Source organism: Prionailurus bengalensis, chromosome A3 (assembly GCF_016509475.1).
Source record: "Prionailurus bengalensis isolate Pbe53 chromosome A3, Fcat_Pben_1.1_paternal_pri, whole genome shotgun sequence".
Taxonomy (NCBI): Eukaryota; Metazoa; Chordata; class Mammalia; order Carnivora; family Felidae; genus Prionailurus; species Prionailurus bengalensis.
Window position 1 is genome coordinate 121,420,174 of NC_057354.1, and position 15,129 is coordinate 121,435,302.

General features: G+C 38.4%; 1 protein-coding gene across 18 annotated transcripts in view; it reads left to right on the forward strand.

Annotated features, from left to right (window-relative positions):
• Window positions 1-15,129, forward strand: part of ITSN2 (intersectin 2) — a 147,528-nt gene that overhangs the window by 58,627 nt on the left and 73,772 nt on the right. For 12 of the 18 annotated variants that reach the window (XR_006301097.1, XM_043604421.1, XM_043604415.1 and 9 more), the window contains 4 exons: window positions 1,632-1,772; window positions 2,760-2,847; window positions 6,828-6,967; window positions 8,021-8,101. Coding sequence is in view for 17 of the 18 variants with exons in the window: in XM_043604421.1 (XP_043460356.1) it covers window positions 1,632-1,772; window positions 2,760-2,847; window positions 6,828-6,967; window positions 8,021-8,101 (450 nt within the window). In the remaining variant the exon portion in view is untranslated. The remainder of the gene's footprint in view (window positions 1-1,631; window positions 1,773-2,759; window positions 2,848-6,827; window positions 6,968-8,020; window positions 8,102-15,129) is intronic. The other 6 variants (XM_043604426.1, XM_043604425.1, XM_043604427.1 and 3 more) reach the window with 1 other exon arrangement.

Genomic DNA, 15,129 nt, shown 5'->3' on the forward strand with positions numbered 1-15,129 from the left:
TAGCTACTTGGGTATCTGTCTCAACCATTATTTTGACTCTATATTTTTCTTTAAAAATATAATGGGAGCCAGGGGTGCCTGGGTGGCTCAGTCGGTTAAGCGTCCGACTTTGGCTCAGGTCGTGATCTCATGGTTCATGGGTTCAAGCCCTGCATCGGGCTCTGTGCTGACAGCTCAGAGCCTGGAGCCTGCTTCGGATTCTGTGTCTCCCTCCCTCTCTGTCCTTCCCCCACTCCTACCCTGTGTTTTTCTCTGTCAAAAATAAATATTAAAAAAAAATTTTTTTTAGCATATAGTGGGAGAGAATCCTAAGATTGATGGTTTTTTTCCCCCCAAGAACTTGGATTACATACCAAGAAGTAGCATAGATTAATGTGCAGAGTCTGGAAGGCCCAGAGCCTATACTTAAACATGCTGAAGATAAGTAACATGAAATCCAGGGTAGACACAACCTATTCCTATTCCTTTTAGCGTGTATTTCTCAAATATGAAGCATACTTTCCAGTAAAAACTTTATGAGTGATTTTTAAGCTTTATTTCTCCTCCTCCCTTTACTGTATTAGTTTGCTAGGGCTGCCATAACAAATACCGCAGACTGGGTGGCTTAAACAGCACAAATTAATTTTCTCACAGTTCTGGAAGCAGAAGTCCAAGATCAAGATGTCAGCAGGTTTGGTTACTTCTGAGACCTTTCTCCTTCGCTCGAAGATGGCTGCCTTCTTGCTGTGCCCTCACATGGCCTTTCCTCTGCCTGCGCATCTCTGGTGTCTGTTTCGTGTCTGCCTCATAAGTCAGATTATTTTAGGGCCCATTTATATATGACCTCATTTAACCTTATGATCTCTTTAAAGACCCTGTCTCCAAATACAATCACATTTTGAGGTCCTGGAGATTAGGACTTCAACATAACTTTTTGGAGGGATACACTTCAGCCCATAACACCTCACCCTTCTCTCTAGCCTCCATTGAGAATCTCTGCTGTTGTTGCTTTTTTCCCCCATACTTCTCAGAAGAAGAGAAAAGGAATATTTGGTATGGGAGAAGAAAATTGTGACCCAAAAGGCCCTGTTGGACCCTGTTTAATTGGAGGAAATTAGATGGCAGTGTGGAGGGTAGAAATGGAAGCGCAGAGAAGGTAATGCTAAAAGTCACATGTAGATGTTTATTTCTCATTATTCTTTGAAATTGTCTCTATTTTAATGTAAATTAATGCCTAAACCCTGAATTCAGAAAAAATTCAGTGTGTTCTGTTTGTGCTTGCTCATCTTAACATATGGGCCTTCTTATGCTCTGAGAATGGTATGTTTTCTGCTAACAACTTTGTAGTTAACAGATACAACTCTAGAACACATTCGACTTACTTTGTTTTTGTAGGGTTTTTTGGGGGTTTTTTTTTGGTAGGCTCCACGCCCAAAGTCACCCTCAAACTTACCACCCTGAGATCAAGAGTTGCATGCTCTACTGACTGAGCCATCCAGGCAGGCATTCCCCATTTAGTTTTAGACATTTATCTAGACTGAGTATAAATGATAAATGACATTTAGAAGTTTAAATCAGGATATGATTCTCCTGACAGGAACATTTCCTATTAGCATCTTATGTTGCTGTGTATTTATATGCTCTTCCTATAGAATGGCAAACACCAGCAGATCTCAGGCAGACTTCAAGATGTCCGACTCCGAAAACAAACTCAAAAGACTGAGCTGGAAGTTCTAGATAAACAGTGTGACCTGGAAATTATGGAAATCAAGCAACTCCAACAAGAACTTCAGGTTAGTCCTTTGCTGCTGAATTGTCCATAAATAGGAGCAGTCATTAATAATTCTTCCTGATAGAATAGTTTTCGCTTTAAGGGTGATGAACCTGAGTCTCTGATAGACTTCATTTCTAGAAGGATATAAGTATATACCATCTTGTATATTATATCAAGAAGCTCACATGCCCCTGAAAACTCTACTAGACCTCTGGTTAAATTCTACTTAATATTTGTACATAAATGGATGTTTATCACTTTGAGTTTTAAGTCTTTAATAAATGTGTAGATATACCTACACGTTAAACTAAGATTGTTGGTACTCTTTTAGGAAATTTTGACCTAACATTTTTCTTTTCAGAGTTGTGGTGAGAGTGTTAAATGTGTGTGTCCCTCAGGGACCTGGTAATCTCTTCTTTACTTGTGCAGTAGGGTCTAGTTCAGTTATTGTGGGGACTCTGGAAGCATTCTGAATCTTTAGAGTCCTCTTACCAAAATTATTGTTTCTGTATGGACTAGCAGTTAATTAACAGAGTCTTCTTCCTGTGTCACAGCAGGTACAGACAGGCCACATAACATTTCCTGTCTAATTTAAACCTGCTTCCCTAGTTATTCCTGAGTTATCAGTTTCTCTTTGATATTCATTCTGGGGTGCCATGACCTGCTTACAGATACCATTCAGTGCAGATACCAAAGGCACCTCTTAGCTTGTACCTGCTGTCATCCATCAGTATGCTGAAAACTGTAAGACTTTCAGACACACCCCATTCCTCACCCCCTTTTCTTTCCAGCCAGTCGTTCATAAATGGGAATTCATGTTTAAATACTTGTATTTTAAGTCACACATAATTCCATTCTAGTTTATTCATAAAGTATAAGCAGTATTTTACAGCTACGTATTATTCCTATACTAAGTTTTAAGAGTGACTCATGTTTTTAAGTTTCCAAAAAATTTTCACACAACGTGACAGAGTTTTAACCAGGCACTACTTTTTCTTTTTATAAGGATTATCAAAATAAACTTATCTATTTGGTACCGGAGAAGCAATTATTAAATGAAAGAATTAAGAACATGCAGCTTGGTAACACACCTGGTAAGTCTCTAAGGTTTGTTTTGCCTCTTCCATTCTTCTCTGCGTGAAGGTGCCAGTCATACTCTTGTGAAAATAGCATTATTCTGTTATAAATAACATTTTTTGTACAGTTAAAATTTTCAAAATTATGTGAAAAAAATATCACAGATGTTAGAGTATTTTTACCAATAAAAAGTAAATAAAAATGAAATAAGTAATCATTGTGGTATGCCTTCCTATCTTGATAACATTTTATTTATATGTTTCAAATAAATATCAAATAAAATGTTAGACTATAATTAAATAAGATCTGGGTTTGGCTCTAACCCAAGACTGTATGTGCATTCCGGCAAAATCCTACCCTCATTGTAAAGAACTATTCAGGAGGAGATTTTGCTGTGGGAGCAAAGCTGTGAGATTCTGGGTGATAGTCTACAGCAATGATGGCCTTAACAGATTCATAGAAAGAATTCATAGAAAGAATTTTACCAACTTGGCCCTCTGACATTTTTGGAACAAAATATTCCAAGATAATTTGTGGGAAAGTAACATTTTTCTTGATCCAAGTCTCAACCAGAATATTGAAGAAAAGACCTCTATGTCAGATAGCATGCCAATAACAACATAGCAGAAGAAAGGTTTATTAAAGAAAAGTAAATCTGCAAGTACCGTGTTAGAACTAACCGAAGTATTCTAAATGTCTCCCTTTGAGTATCTGTCAGCCTTTCCATTCCAGGATTATTATACTTTTGACTCTTTAAGAAGTCCAATAAATAGCATCCCTCATCTTTGCCCAAGTGAGGCAAAAGAGCAAGACATATGAGAGACCAAAATACCACCTCATTTTTGATAAAGCTGATATTGGACAGCCTGGCTTATTTGTGAGTGGGACAGATACACCTGTAAAACCAAGTAGAACAAGCTTCCTGTGGGCAGTTCAGTCTCAAGAATACAAGGGTGCGGGCATCTGGATGGCTCAGTCGGTTAAGCGTTTGACTCTTGGTTTTGGCTCAGCTCATGATCTCACAGTTCATGAGTTCGAGCCACAGAGCCTGCTTCAGATCCTCTGTCCCCCTCTGTCTTCCCCCTGCCAAAAGTAAATAAACATTAAAAAAAGAAAACACAAAGGACTGGAAGGGTCTAGGCTGTGTATGCCCAAGTCCTTATCTTGAGCTCAGCCATGACTGAAGGGGTGGAAAGAAGCTGAGAATGTTGTCTTAGTGAAGGGCCCTTTGCATGGAAGAAACACCGGGAATAGAGAATTTTACTGTTGTGAACTCTTCCTACTATGTCCCCCACCTTCCACTGAAATAGTCTCTCCATGTCTCTTCTCAGACTGTCTTCTTACACATAAGTATTTTCTTGGCTGCTCAGAATATATCAATCCCCACCTCACCCCTCCACAGGCATTCCAGGGGCAAGGTGAGCCAGCCCTCCTGATCTGTACAGTCACAGAAAGGATAGCATCAACTCTCATTGTTTTAGTATTTGGATTGTGAATGGAATGTGGAATATATCTTATTGGGGACCTGGTAGAGCTACTCTTTCTCTGTAGAATGTGATCCAGTTCAGTTGTTATTATAGTTATCCAGTTCAGGGGTGCCTGAGTGGCTCAGTCGGTTAAGTGTCTGACATTGGCTCAGGTCATGATCTCACGGTTCTTGAGTTCAAGCCCCGCATCGGGCTCTGTGCTGACAGCTCAGAGCCTGGAGCCCGCTTCAGATTCTGTGTCTCCCTCTGTGTGCCCTTCCCCTGCTCACACTCTGTCTCTCACATTGTCTCAAAAATAAATAAACATTAAAAAAAATTTTTTTTATAGTTAGCCAGTTAAAATAGGAAGCTTTTGTTTGGAATTTGCAAAGTACCCTGTATCCCTTAGATTCCTCTCTCCATCTCTGTTGCCATTTAAGATTACCAACCATAGGCCCAGCACCATGCTAGGCAATTTTCATGCATTATTTCTCTTAATCTTTGCAACAGCCCTGTGAAGTAGTTATTGTTATTCCCTTTGTGCAGCTTAGCAAAACTGAGGCTTAGAAAGATTAAGTAGCCCAAGATGGTGGAGTAATGGTTCTCAAATTCTTGTCTAAGTCTAAAGCCCACTGTGCCACCACATTGTCTGTCTTGATTTTCAGTTGCCTAACAAGGTGTTCATAGATATGATATATTCGAATTCAGTATTAAAACATCTGTTACTATTGATGCTCGTTTTGAAGAGTACTAGGAATGTATACTAACTTATTTTTTCCACATTGCTTGTCTCCGAACTCAACTAGATTCTGAACTACTTGAGGATAGGACCCATGCCTTACTTATCCTTCTTTTTTACCTGCTGTTGCACATAGTGCAGGGCCTTGTACATAGCAGATGTGTAATTTAATGATAAAATATTTGTTGAAATATTGGAAAAGCACTAGAGAATGATAAGAGAACTTAGCAAGGTGTCTGGATAAAAAGTGAGCCTATAAAAATCAGTAACTTTACACTGTATCAAAAGTATTTAATTAGAAAGTGTTATGAACAAATCTCATTTACATTAGCATTCTCATTATTATGAATAAAGAAATGTACAGCTGTAAAATTTTACTGATATAAAAGATTCCTGGATAAGTATGTGCGTGTTATATTCCTGAATGATCTAGCTCAGTGTTGTAAAATGTCAGTTTTCTACTACTTTGTCCATACATTCAGTTCCATTGAGGTTTAATTGAAACCTGGCAAGATAATTCACAGATTAACCCAGAAGAGAAAATATGCAGGATTAGGCAAGACTTGAAAAAGAGTAACATTGATGCGGGGAAGACATTAGCTCTACCACGTATCAAAACATAAGTTAGGAAAGCTCTAGTCCCTAAAGTAGTGTATTATTGATCAGAAAGAAGACATAGAATAATGGAACTGAATAGAGGGTCTAAAAACAGGTCTGTATGTATCTGACCGTTTAGGATACGATAAAGTTGACATTTAACACCAGTGGGGAAAGCACGGGCTGTCAGTAATCACCATCACTTCAGTTAGTGGTGTGGGGCACTTGCCTATCCGAAAGAGGGGGGCGGCTCTTTACCTCACTGTATGTACAGAAATAAATTCTAGGTAAAATAAGAGGGTAAATATAAAAAGTGACTCTAGAAAATATGTTACAAAAACAAAGGAAAACATTTGTATGATCTTGGTGTCAGGAAAGTTTCTTCAAATAATACCTAGAGCTATGAAGCAAAATATTTACAGATTTGATGACATAAAAGTGAGCTTTTTCATGATGAAAGACATCATAAATAGTAAAACATTTGAAATACATATAGTACAACAAGAATTTGGAGCTTCTGCAAATCACAAATTAAGACAGCCCAATGGGAAGAAAAAAGGCAGTGGATGAGGTGAGGCAATTCAAGAGAGTGGCCAATAAGCCTATAAACAGGTGTTGATTTGATTTTAATTGTTACCAAGAAAATACAAATTAAAATAACAGTGAGATTTCATTTTTTTGCCAGTTAGAGAAAATGAAAAAAGATTGGGACTATCCATTATTGATGAGGGTATGCAGAAGCAGGTACTTGGGTGTCATTTTGTGTTGGTGCCCCTTTGTGCAAGTATAGTTTGGCAGTTTCTCTCAAATTTAAAGTGTTCAAGTCCTTTTACATGGCAATTCTTTCACCTCTTAGCCATATAAAATACTTTCACGAGTGCTTTAAAATGCATGTGTAAGGATAGTTATTGCAGCATTTTTATGTAGATAGTAGAAAATTAGAAACAACCTAATGCCAATCAAAAGGGAATAGTTACATAAATTGTGAAACAGCCATAATGTAGACTACCATGGAGAAATTTTATGTCTTTTTTTATCGAGTGTTACTGAGAAGTAATTGGCATACACCACTGCATGAGTTTAAGGTATACAGCATAAGGGTTTGGCTTAGCTACATTGTGACAGTATAAGTCACTTACCAATAGCGACATAAGAAATTTTACCAAATGTAAACTACCTGATGTTTATATTTCAGATTTAGGGATTGGTTTGCTTCATAAAAAATCATTGGAAAAGGAAGAATTATGCCAAAGACTTAAAGAACAATTAGATGCTCTTGAAAAAGAAACTGCATCTAAGCTATCTGAAATGGATTCATTTAACAATCAATTAAAGGTATTTATTTTCTGTTATATTCTGTTATATTCATTTGTAGTTACTGCCTTCTTACCTTCCTCTTTTTGATTTAGTGGAATAAGTAACTAAAGCTATTATTGTTATATGTAGTGTATTTCCATAATTTATCTTATAATTTGAGCGATACCAGATTACAAGATTGCTTTTAATGTTCTCTGTAGATATTATAAATACTGTTATGTAGTGAAACCTATCATTTATCACAGTTTCCAGTTCTTGACTATTTTTATTGCTATCTATACCTTTTTAAGGATAGTTGCCTTTATCAGTATTAGAAAACTGATCTCAGCCAACATGATCTTAGGCAAAATTCTAAGATGGTGGATATGGAAAACTGAAACTAATTCTGGTGATAGAGGCTTTTATAACACACTAGATTTTTTTTTTGTTTCTTTGTTATGATTTAATTAACCTTTGTGAAGTAATGCAATAATCAGTGAAATCCAAAGCATAACCTGGCACTCTGAACTTTGCATGAAAAGTAAGTTCACGATTCATTATTTGCCGTAGTGGCAGAGCAGATGCCCAGAGTACCTACTGTATGCTTACCATTCTTTGCAGTGTTAGCGATATAATGAAGCCATAGCTATGAAAGCTGTATTAAAAGGTAAAAACCTTCTAGGTTTTTAGAATGCTGATGGGCCAGCGTTCGAATTTGGGAATAGTCTCAGCGATTTCTTTGCTAACTGAATGTAAAGTTTTCGGAGCCTAAAGTATTCCATAGTTTTTCAGGCAGCCATCCACGTCTTCATGTGACTTTTGCTGACTTATTCAGAGTAATAGTACACCAACTATAGAGTGAATATTATAAAGAAAAGAGACCACGCTGGCTTCAGTTAAGGAGGGGAAATTTTAGGCAAATAATGTTGATAATACATTTTACACAAGCATATGTTTTGTAGAAAATAATTTAAAGAAAACCAAGTAATTTGTCATTGATGGACAGACAAGCCAGCAAAGTTATCTTCCCTACATTATTTTTTTTTAATCTGTACATAGTTTAATTGGCTTTTTATCTGCCTTATCTTACAGTGTGGGAATATGGATGACTCTGTTCTGCAGTGCCTTTTGTCTCTGCTAAGCTGTCTCAACAACCTCTTCCTCTTACTTAAGGTTATTTTCTAATATCTAGCTCCTTTTCTTTGAGTTACTTTACTGTTTTCTTTTCTTAAAAACTGGACTATTCTTTGCATTTATCTGAGTATCTTTGTTTGAAATAACATACACAATGTAGACCTTTTTTCTTTCTGCTTGCTTGAATAGCCTTCTGCTGTCTAACTGCCTGTTTGAGTCTAATGCCAGAAATTCGTAGGGTTGCCCAGAGTAACCTGTCTCATGAGGAGCCCAAGACGCTCAAAAATCCCTCAAAATTCCCTTAAAACGTCCCTGTGCATTGGGTTAACTGCTGGGATGATTACTGAGTCAATAAAAAAGAAAGCTAAGGGTAAATCATTTACCCATATCACTGGAAATCATTGTTTAAAATAAAAGTTATACTTTCTGAAATACAGAGCAAGGTTATGTCATGTATATACCAGGCTGCTTCCTAATGCTGCTGTAAAGAAAAATCTGAAAGAACCAGTAGTGCAGGGGTGGCCTTAGTTACGTCTGGTTACCAGGCCTCATGTTTAGAATGCTTGCCCTTCAGATAAAAATGTTTAAGTCATATACATAAATAGTTCACCTTGTCATTTGTAGCACATAGAGTATTTCAAATACTCCGTGAATTCCTGTTTTAATATAATTTAAAGAAAGATGCTTTGCATTTAGCACTTGCTGACCCTAGATTTTGAGTGTTCATTCTACTCCCTTCTACTCTGGATGGCAGTAGGCAGTTGCATGTATATGTATATGTCTTCACACATAGTGAAGACAGGAACATGATAAGTAGAATTCATTTGTTATTTAAGCAAAGGTAGGGCAAGTTGGAAAGATAGTATCAGCTTTTTCTTTATAGCATAAATGGCCAGAAGTTCTGGTCTTAGAACTTCTACTATAGGTTGCATAGAAATTTCAACCTAAGTTTCTTCGTCTATAAAATGAGGTTTGATGATGATTTATGGACTGTACTCACACACATAAGCCTGATTATTTCAGTTAGCATTTGATTCTTCACAGGCCAGCAGATTATTCTTGTCTCTTTTTTTACTTTCTTCCTTCTGCTTCCTGCCTTCCAGCCTTTCACTGCTTATTGATACTTTCATCAGAGGCAATTTAGGAAATTAAAAGGGGATGAGAACTGTAGTCATCATTGCAAAGCAATGCAGAGCAGTTGGTTAACATATTGCTGAAAACTATCCATTGAATTGTCAGTGAGACCTTTGCAGACCTCATTACATTGCCGGTTTAGTTAAGTGAGCAGGAGCTGGCCTGCACAGATCAGGAATGAACGGGAGTTGAGGAAGGGCTGAGTATGAACAGCTCTGGGAGGAGAATGCAAAGAAAGCCTGAGGTCAAAGGAAAACCTTTTTTTTTTTTTGGTTTCAGAAAGACTTGAAGGACAAAGGATACAAACTTTCCGTTATGCAAGGTGGATAAGTTCTGGGATCTGTTGTACAGCGTGGTGACTATAGTTAGCAATATCCTGTTGTACACTTGAGATTTGCTAAATAGGAGAGAAAATGGTAACTATGTGAGATAGGGATGTTAATTGACTTGGTTATGGTAATCGTTTCACAGTATATACTAATATTGAAACATCAAATTATATATCTTAAACATGTATAATCTTTATTTGTCAGTTATATCTCAATAAAGCTTGGAGGTGGGGAATAATTGGGACCACGCTTGGAGATGGTATCAGCTTTCTGTAAGGTATATGGTTACATGGGGAAGAGATAGCTTCTGTTAGGACAGAGGAATGGAAATGGAGAAAACAGAGCTGGTTAGATAACTCACCATATCTGTCTTAATGATGATTGCCTGGCTCAAGCCAGATGTCTCATTGCTGAATTCCCAGCACCTACGTGGAACATATACATGAAATGTAGTGGGTGGCAAGAAATACTTGTGGAATGAATGAATGGTTTTGAATGTTCTCAGAAAATATGCAGCATTTAGGGTTAGTATATAGAGTTTATGGGGGAAAAAGGTAGAAAGAAATTTACCAAAAAACAGCAGAGAGCCATGTATCCCAGATGCCAGCAACACTTGTGACTCCATGCATTTTTTCTCCTAATAAAGGCTATTTTTTAAATGGAAAAAAAACCTTGAAGGAGACTGAGGAGAGAAAGGGAGAAAGGTAGTGAGAGATTGAGTGAGAGATATGAGGTGGTAGTAACTGATAGAGTAGAGCCCTGGGGAACCAGATTGAGATAGAATCCAGAGCCTGGATTTAAGGATTAGATAAAAAGACTTTGAGTGTAGCATATGGAGAAAAGATGAGTGTGGATACAGCTAAATTTGCTGGTGGAGAGTAGGAAGCTGACAGCTTCAAGACTTAAAATCAGAAGCAAGTTGGACCATTACAAGGAATCTTCCTGGGTAGTTGAGGACATGGAATAATCCCAACTGGATAGAAGAAGATGGGTGCAGCTGCAGGAAGTTTTATTGATTTTTGAGATGGAAAGATGAGGGAACTCTAATGAGGGAGATTTAATGAGGCAAGATTATTAGCTGGTAGTGAGAATGGATGGAAGATTAGGAAGTTGCAAGAGAGAGAAGTAGGCCTGGTGAGGAATAGACATCTTGGTGAGGGTAGGGAGTGCACACTTAGTGGAGGAAAACAGTAGATGTGCTGAGCAATGTTGAATGCCTGTTTGAAGTTGGAGGTCATGAATATGAATTGAAAACAGCATACCTGGGGCACACGGGTGGCTCAGTCAGTTAAGCGTTGACTTTAGTTCAGGTCATGATCTCATAGTTCATGGGTTCAAGCCCCATGTCGGGCTCTGTGCTGATAGCATGGAGCCTGGACCCTGCTTCAGATTCTGTGTTTCCCTCTCTCTGCCCTTTCCCCGCTCGTGTGCTGTCTCTCTCTCAAAAATAAACATCAAGGGGTGCCTGGGTGGCTCAGTCGGTTAAGCGTCCGACTTCGGCTCAGGTCGTGATCTCGTGGTCCGTGAGTTCGAGCCCTGTGTCGGGCTCTGTGCTGACTGCTCAGAGCCTGGAGCCTGTTTCAGATTCTGTGTCTCCCTCTCTCTGGCCCTCCCCCGTTCATGCTCTGTCTTTCTCTCTCTCAAAAATAAATGTTAAAAAAAAATTTTTTTTAAATAAATAAACATCAAAAAATAATAATAAATGTAAAAAGAAAACAACATACCTAACTGTATGCTTGGGATGAGCACAAGGAAGGCTAATGAAGTAGGTTCATAGGTTCATACAGGTTTGAGGGGTTTTGTTTGTTTGTTTTAGAATTTTTTTTAACATTTATTTATTATTGAGAGACAGAGACAGAGCATGAGGATGAGAGGGGCAAAGAGCGAGGGAGACACAGAATCCGAAGCAGGCTCCAGGCTCTGAGCTGTCAGCACAGAGCCCAACGCAGGGCTTGAACCCATGAACTGCGAGATCATGACCTGAGCTGAAGTCAGAAGCTTAACCAACTGAGCCATCCAGGCGCCCCAGGTTTGAGGTTTTAATAGACGTGGCAATGAGGCAGGGGGACAGGGAGTTGCAGATCTTGACACACTAATTACAGTAAAGGTGAACTCTGAAATATGGGCTGGACAAGTAGGAGTATGAGGAGAGGAAGGGGTGCTGATGAAAAAGGAGAGAATGATGGGGTCAAGAATGGAGGTCTTAGGTTGGAAAACTGTGGAAATGGGTGCACCAGGTATAAGAAAAGCTTGAAGGATAAGAACTTCTGTTTGAAGAATGAGATATTTAGTCAGTAGTTCTGTTTCTAATGATGACAAGATTCAAGGTATAATAATGCAAATGGCGGATTAAATGGAGTAAAAGGGAGAGTTGAGGTTTTGATCGAGTCCATGTGGATTTCAAACCCTTGGAGTAGTGAAGATTAATGAATGAGGATCAGACCAGATTATCAAGAGATGACAGTAAAGAGGAAGAAGAGGGGGTATTGCAAGATGGTGTGAGCCTCAGAAAAGCGTTAGTTTGTAAGAGTGAAGAGAATGGTCTGGAAATGGCAGTGAAGAGCAAGGAAAATAACTTTAGTTCTCCCTTCACCCTAATGTAAATGGAATATGTGGTGATAAACTGAGAGGGAAATCGAGGAAAAGCATGTCTTAAGGGATCAGCCAAAAGGGCAAAGAGCTAAGGGAGTTTCCGTTCAGAGATGTGTGGATATTTGGGGAACTTCCTGACCACAAACAGGAAGTTCCTGGGCAGTGCAAGGGTTTGAGGAGAGAAAGGGTGGGGAATTGGGTCAGATCAAGAGATAAACAGCATTCTAGAGATGAGAATTTAGGTGGTAAAGGATGACAAGGAAGGCCAGGTGGGTTGACAGGTGAGATAGAATTGGTCTCTGGTGTCGGAGGAAGACAGGCAGTGATTTCTAATCTGTGGTCTTTGAGACAGTGTTTGGAGTGATCACTGCTTTAGCCTACTTGTGGTGAAATGGAAGCATAAAATTGTAAGTTTGTTTTCTGAAGATACTATGTTCTTCTGGACCCTGTAATGTTCATGTACAAGATCAGTGGTAATTTTTACTCTTTTGCTCAAGTCACACTAGCACACATAGCACAGCCAGTGGATTCAAAGGTGACATATTTGACAGGCCCTTATTCCATTAAGGAAATTCACACACTGTCCTGTCTTTAGTATTGAGTTGCAGTGAAAACAGTCGTGGCCGTGGAGTCTGAAGAAATGAGTCCTGGTCCTATCCATATCACTTGCTAGCTGTGTAACTATCATTTAACCTCAAAATTTTGCTTTCTTCAGTTACAGCTGACAATATGTGCTCTGTCTTCTTTGCAGTCTTAGGACAATTAAATGAGATAGCATATATACAGAAGTGCTTTGTGAACTATTATGTGCTATACAAATCTTTTTATTGTTCTTATCAGGGTAGGGATTATCCTGAGTCTCCACAGTACTTTTAGTGCATTGGAAGGTCACCACTGCTGACTTGGGATAAGGATTGAGGAGATCCTATTCCTTGGAGAGAAAGTGTCAACACCAGAATTGTGGCTTATCGTAGACCTCTATTCTAAACCTTTCCATTGGGACTTTTGTCATTCTGGCCTTGCTGACTAGTCCTCAGTTACTGTAGACAGTGCTTCTAAAATTGAATTTTACTGATGGCTCATCCGATTCAGGATGGAGGCAGGTGATCTCTCTTGTTGGTTAACAAGCTCTGAGAGAATCAGTACACTGGGTTGGTAAATGGTCATCACTTACGCTTGATGTTGCCTCTTATTCAGAATACTGCTTTTATGTTCTTGCATCACAGTCACCCCCTTTAGAACAGACATGAAATACTGTTTGTTTCAATTCCCTTTAAATCATTTAATCTTAGAAATGTTTCCTAGCTAATTAAAGATATTTTAGTAATTTATCTGACAGTGAGTTTAAGTGAAAGTAAATATAGAATCTGGTATGTGCAGGAGTTTGAATGGCATAGTGGAGGTAGTTCAAAACTAGGCAAGTCCCTTCATCTACAGAGCCTCAGAAGTGGTCACCACCTGGGTGGCCCAGTTGGTTGAACGTCCAACTTCATGATCTCGCGGTTTGCGAGTTCAAGCCCCTCATTGCTCTCTCTGCTGTCAACACAGAGCCTGCTTTGGATCCTCTGTCCCCTTCTCTCTCTGCCCCTCCCCTGCTTACTCTCTCTCAAAAATAAAAATAAACATTTTTTTTAATTTAAAAATCTTTTAAAAATGGATGATCATTATATCTATTTTATGAGAACACTATCGAGATCAAATGTAGGTGTTATGTGTGAAAGCACATTAAAGTGCTACACAGATGTTCAGGAGGCTTAGGGGATGTTAAGTTTGAGGAGCTAATTTGCATTCTATGATTTTTTTCTTTTTTTTTCTTTTTTAAGAAATTTTTTAATGTTTATTTTTGAGAGAAAGTGTGAGCAGGGAAGGGGCAGAGAGGGAGGGAGACAGAATGTGAAGCAGGCTTCAGGCTCTGAGCTGTCAGCACAGAGCCTGACGCCGGTCTCGAACCCACAAACCATGAGATCATGACCTGAGCTGAAGTTGGACATTTAACTGACTGAGCCACCCAGGCGCCCTTATGATTTTTTTTTTCTCATGTCTAGTAACATTTTGTCCTGATTATGTGACATTATTCAGCTGAGTTGTATTTTGTCAGTTGAATCTCATTCATGTCTTGGCCTTTGGAAAGAACATCACATGCTTTCTTTAAGCAAAATCAGAATATAAGATTGCTTCCTGTCACTTAGGAGATATTCAGTATTGGTGGTTAAAGTTCAGTGAGTTACATCTTTCACTTCTATCAGGATGGTAGAAGAAAGAAGTACTCTGAGAAATGAAAACAATTGAAGTAGATGCTGGATTTAAACATTTTTGTGAGTGCTTTGTTGAGTCCTGTTGAGGTACCCTTGGGTCCAAAACTAAGTAAACCAATCCTAACCAAGTGGTCAAATATAACATTACCAAAAGGGTGCAAACCAACTTTTTGTCTCCTGATATGTTGCACTGAAAGAAACACAACATCATGTCTATACTGTTTTTGCCAAAAATATTTGATCTAGGTGTAAGGAAGTACTTAGACATGCCCAAATTGTCTCTAAAAATGTGAATCTCACAAAAGATGGAGGAAAGTTTCCAGATTTAAAGAGACCAAAGAGCCATGACCGAAGGGCACTTCATGAGCCATGACTGAAGGATCGTGACAGCGAAATGATCCCTTGATTGGATCATGGGTCAGAAAACTATTATTGAGGACAGTATTTACACTAGTGAGGACATTTTTTAATATAAACTCTATTAAGTGACATTTTATGGCTGTGTTAAATTTCTTTAGTTTGGTACTGGCATTGGCATTGTAGTTATGTAGACTAATGATGAAGTATCTGAAGGCATCAGTGTCTTCAACTTAATCAAATTTTCTGTAGGTTTGAAAGTTTTCAAAATAAAAAAGCAGAGGAAAATTTAGAATGGCAAAATGTCAAATGTTTGAAAAATGAAAAAGTAGATAAAGTATGTTTTCAAGTTATAAGGGTACTAAGTAGATTAACCAGGGGTAGATATCAACACTGGGCA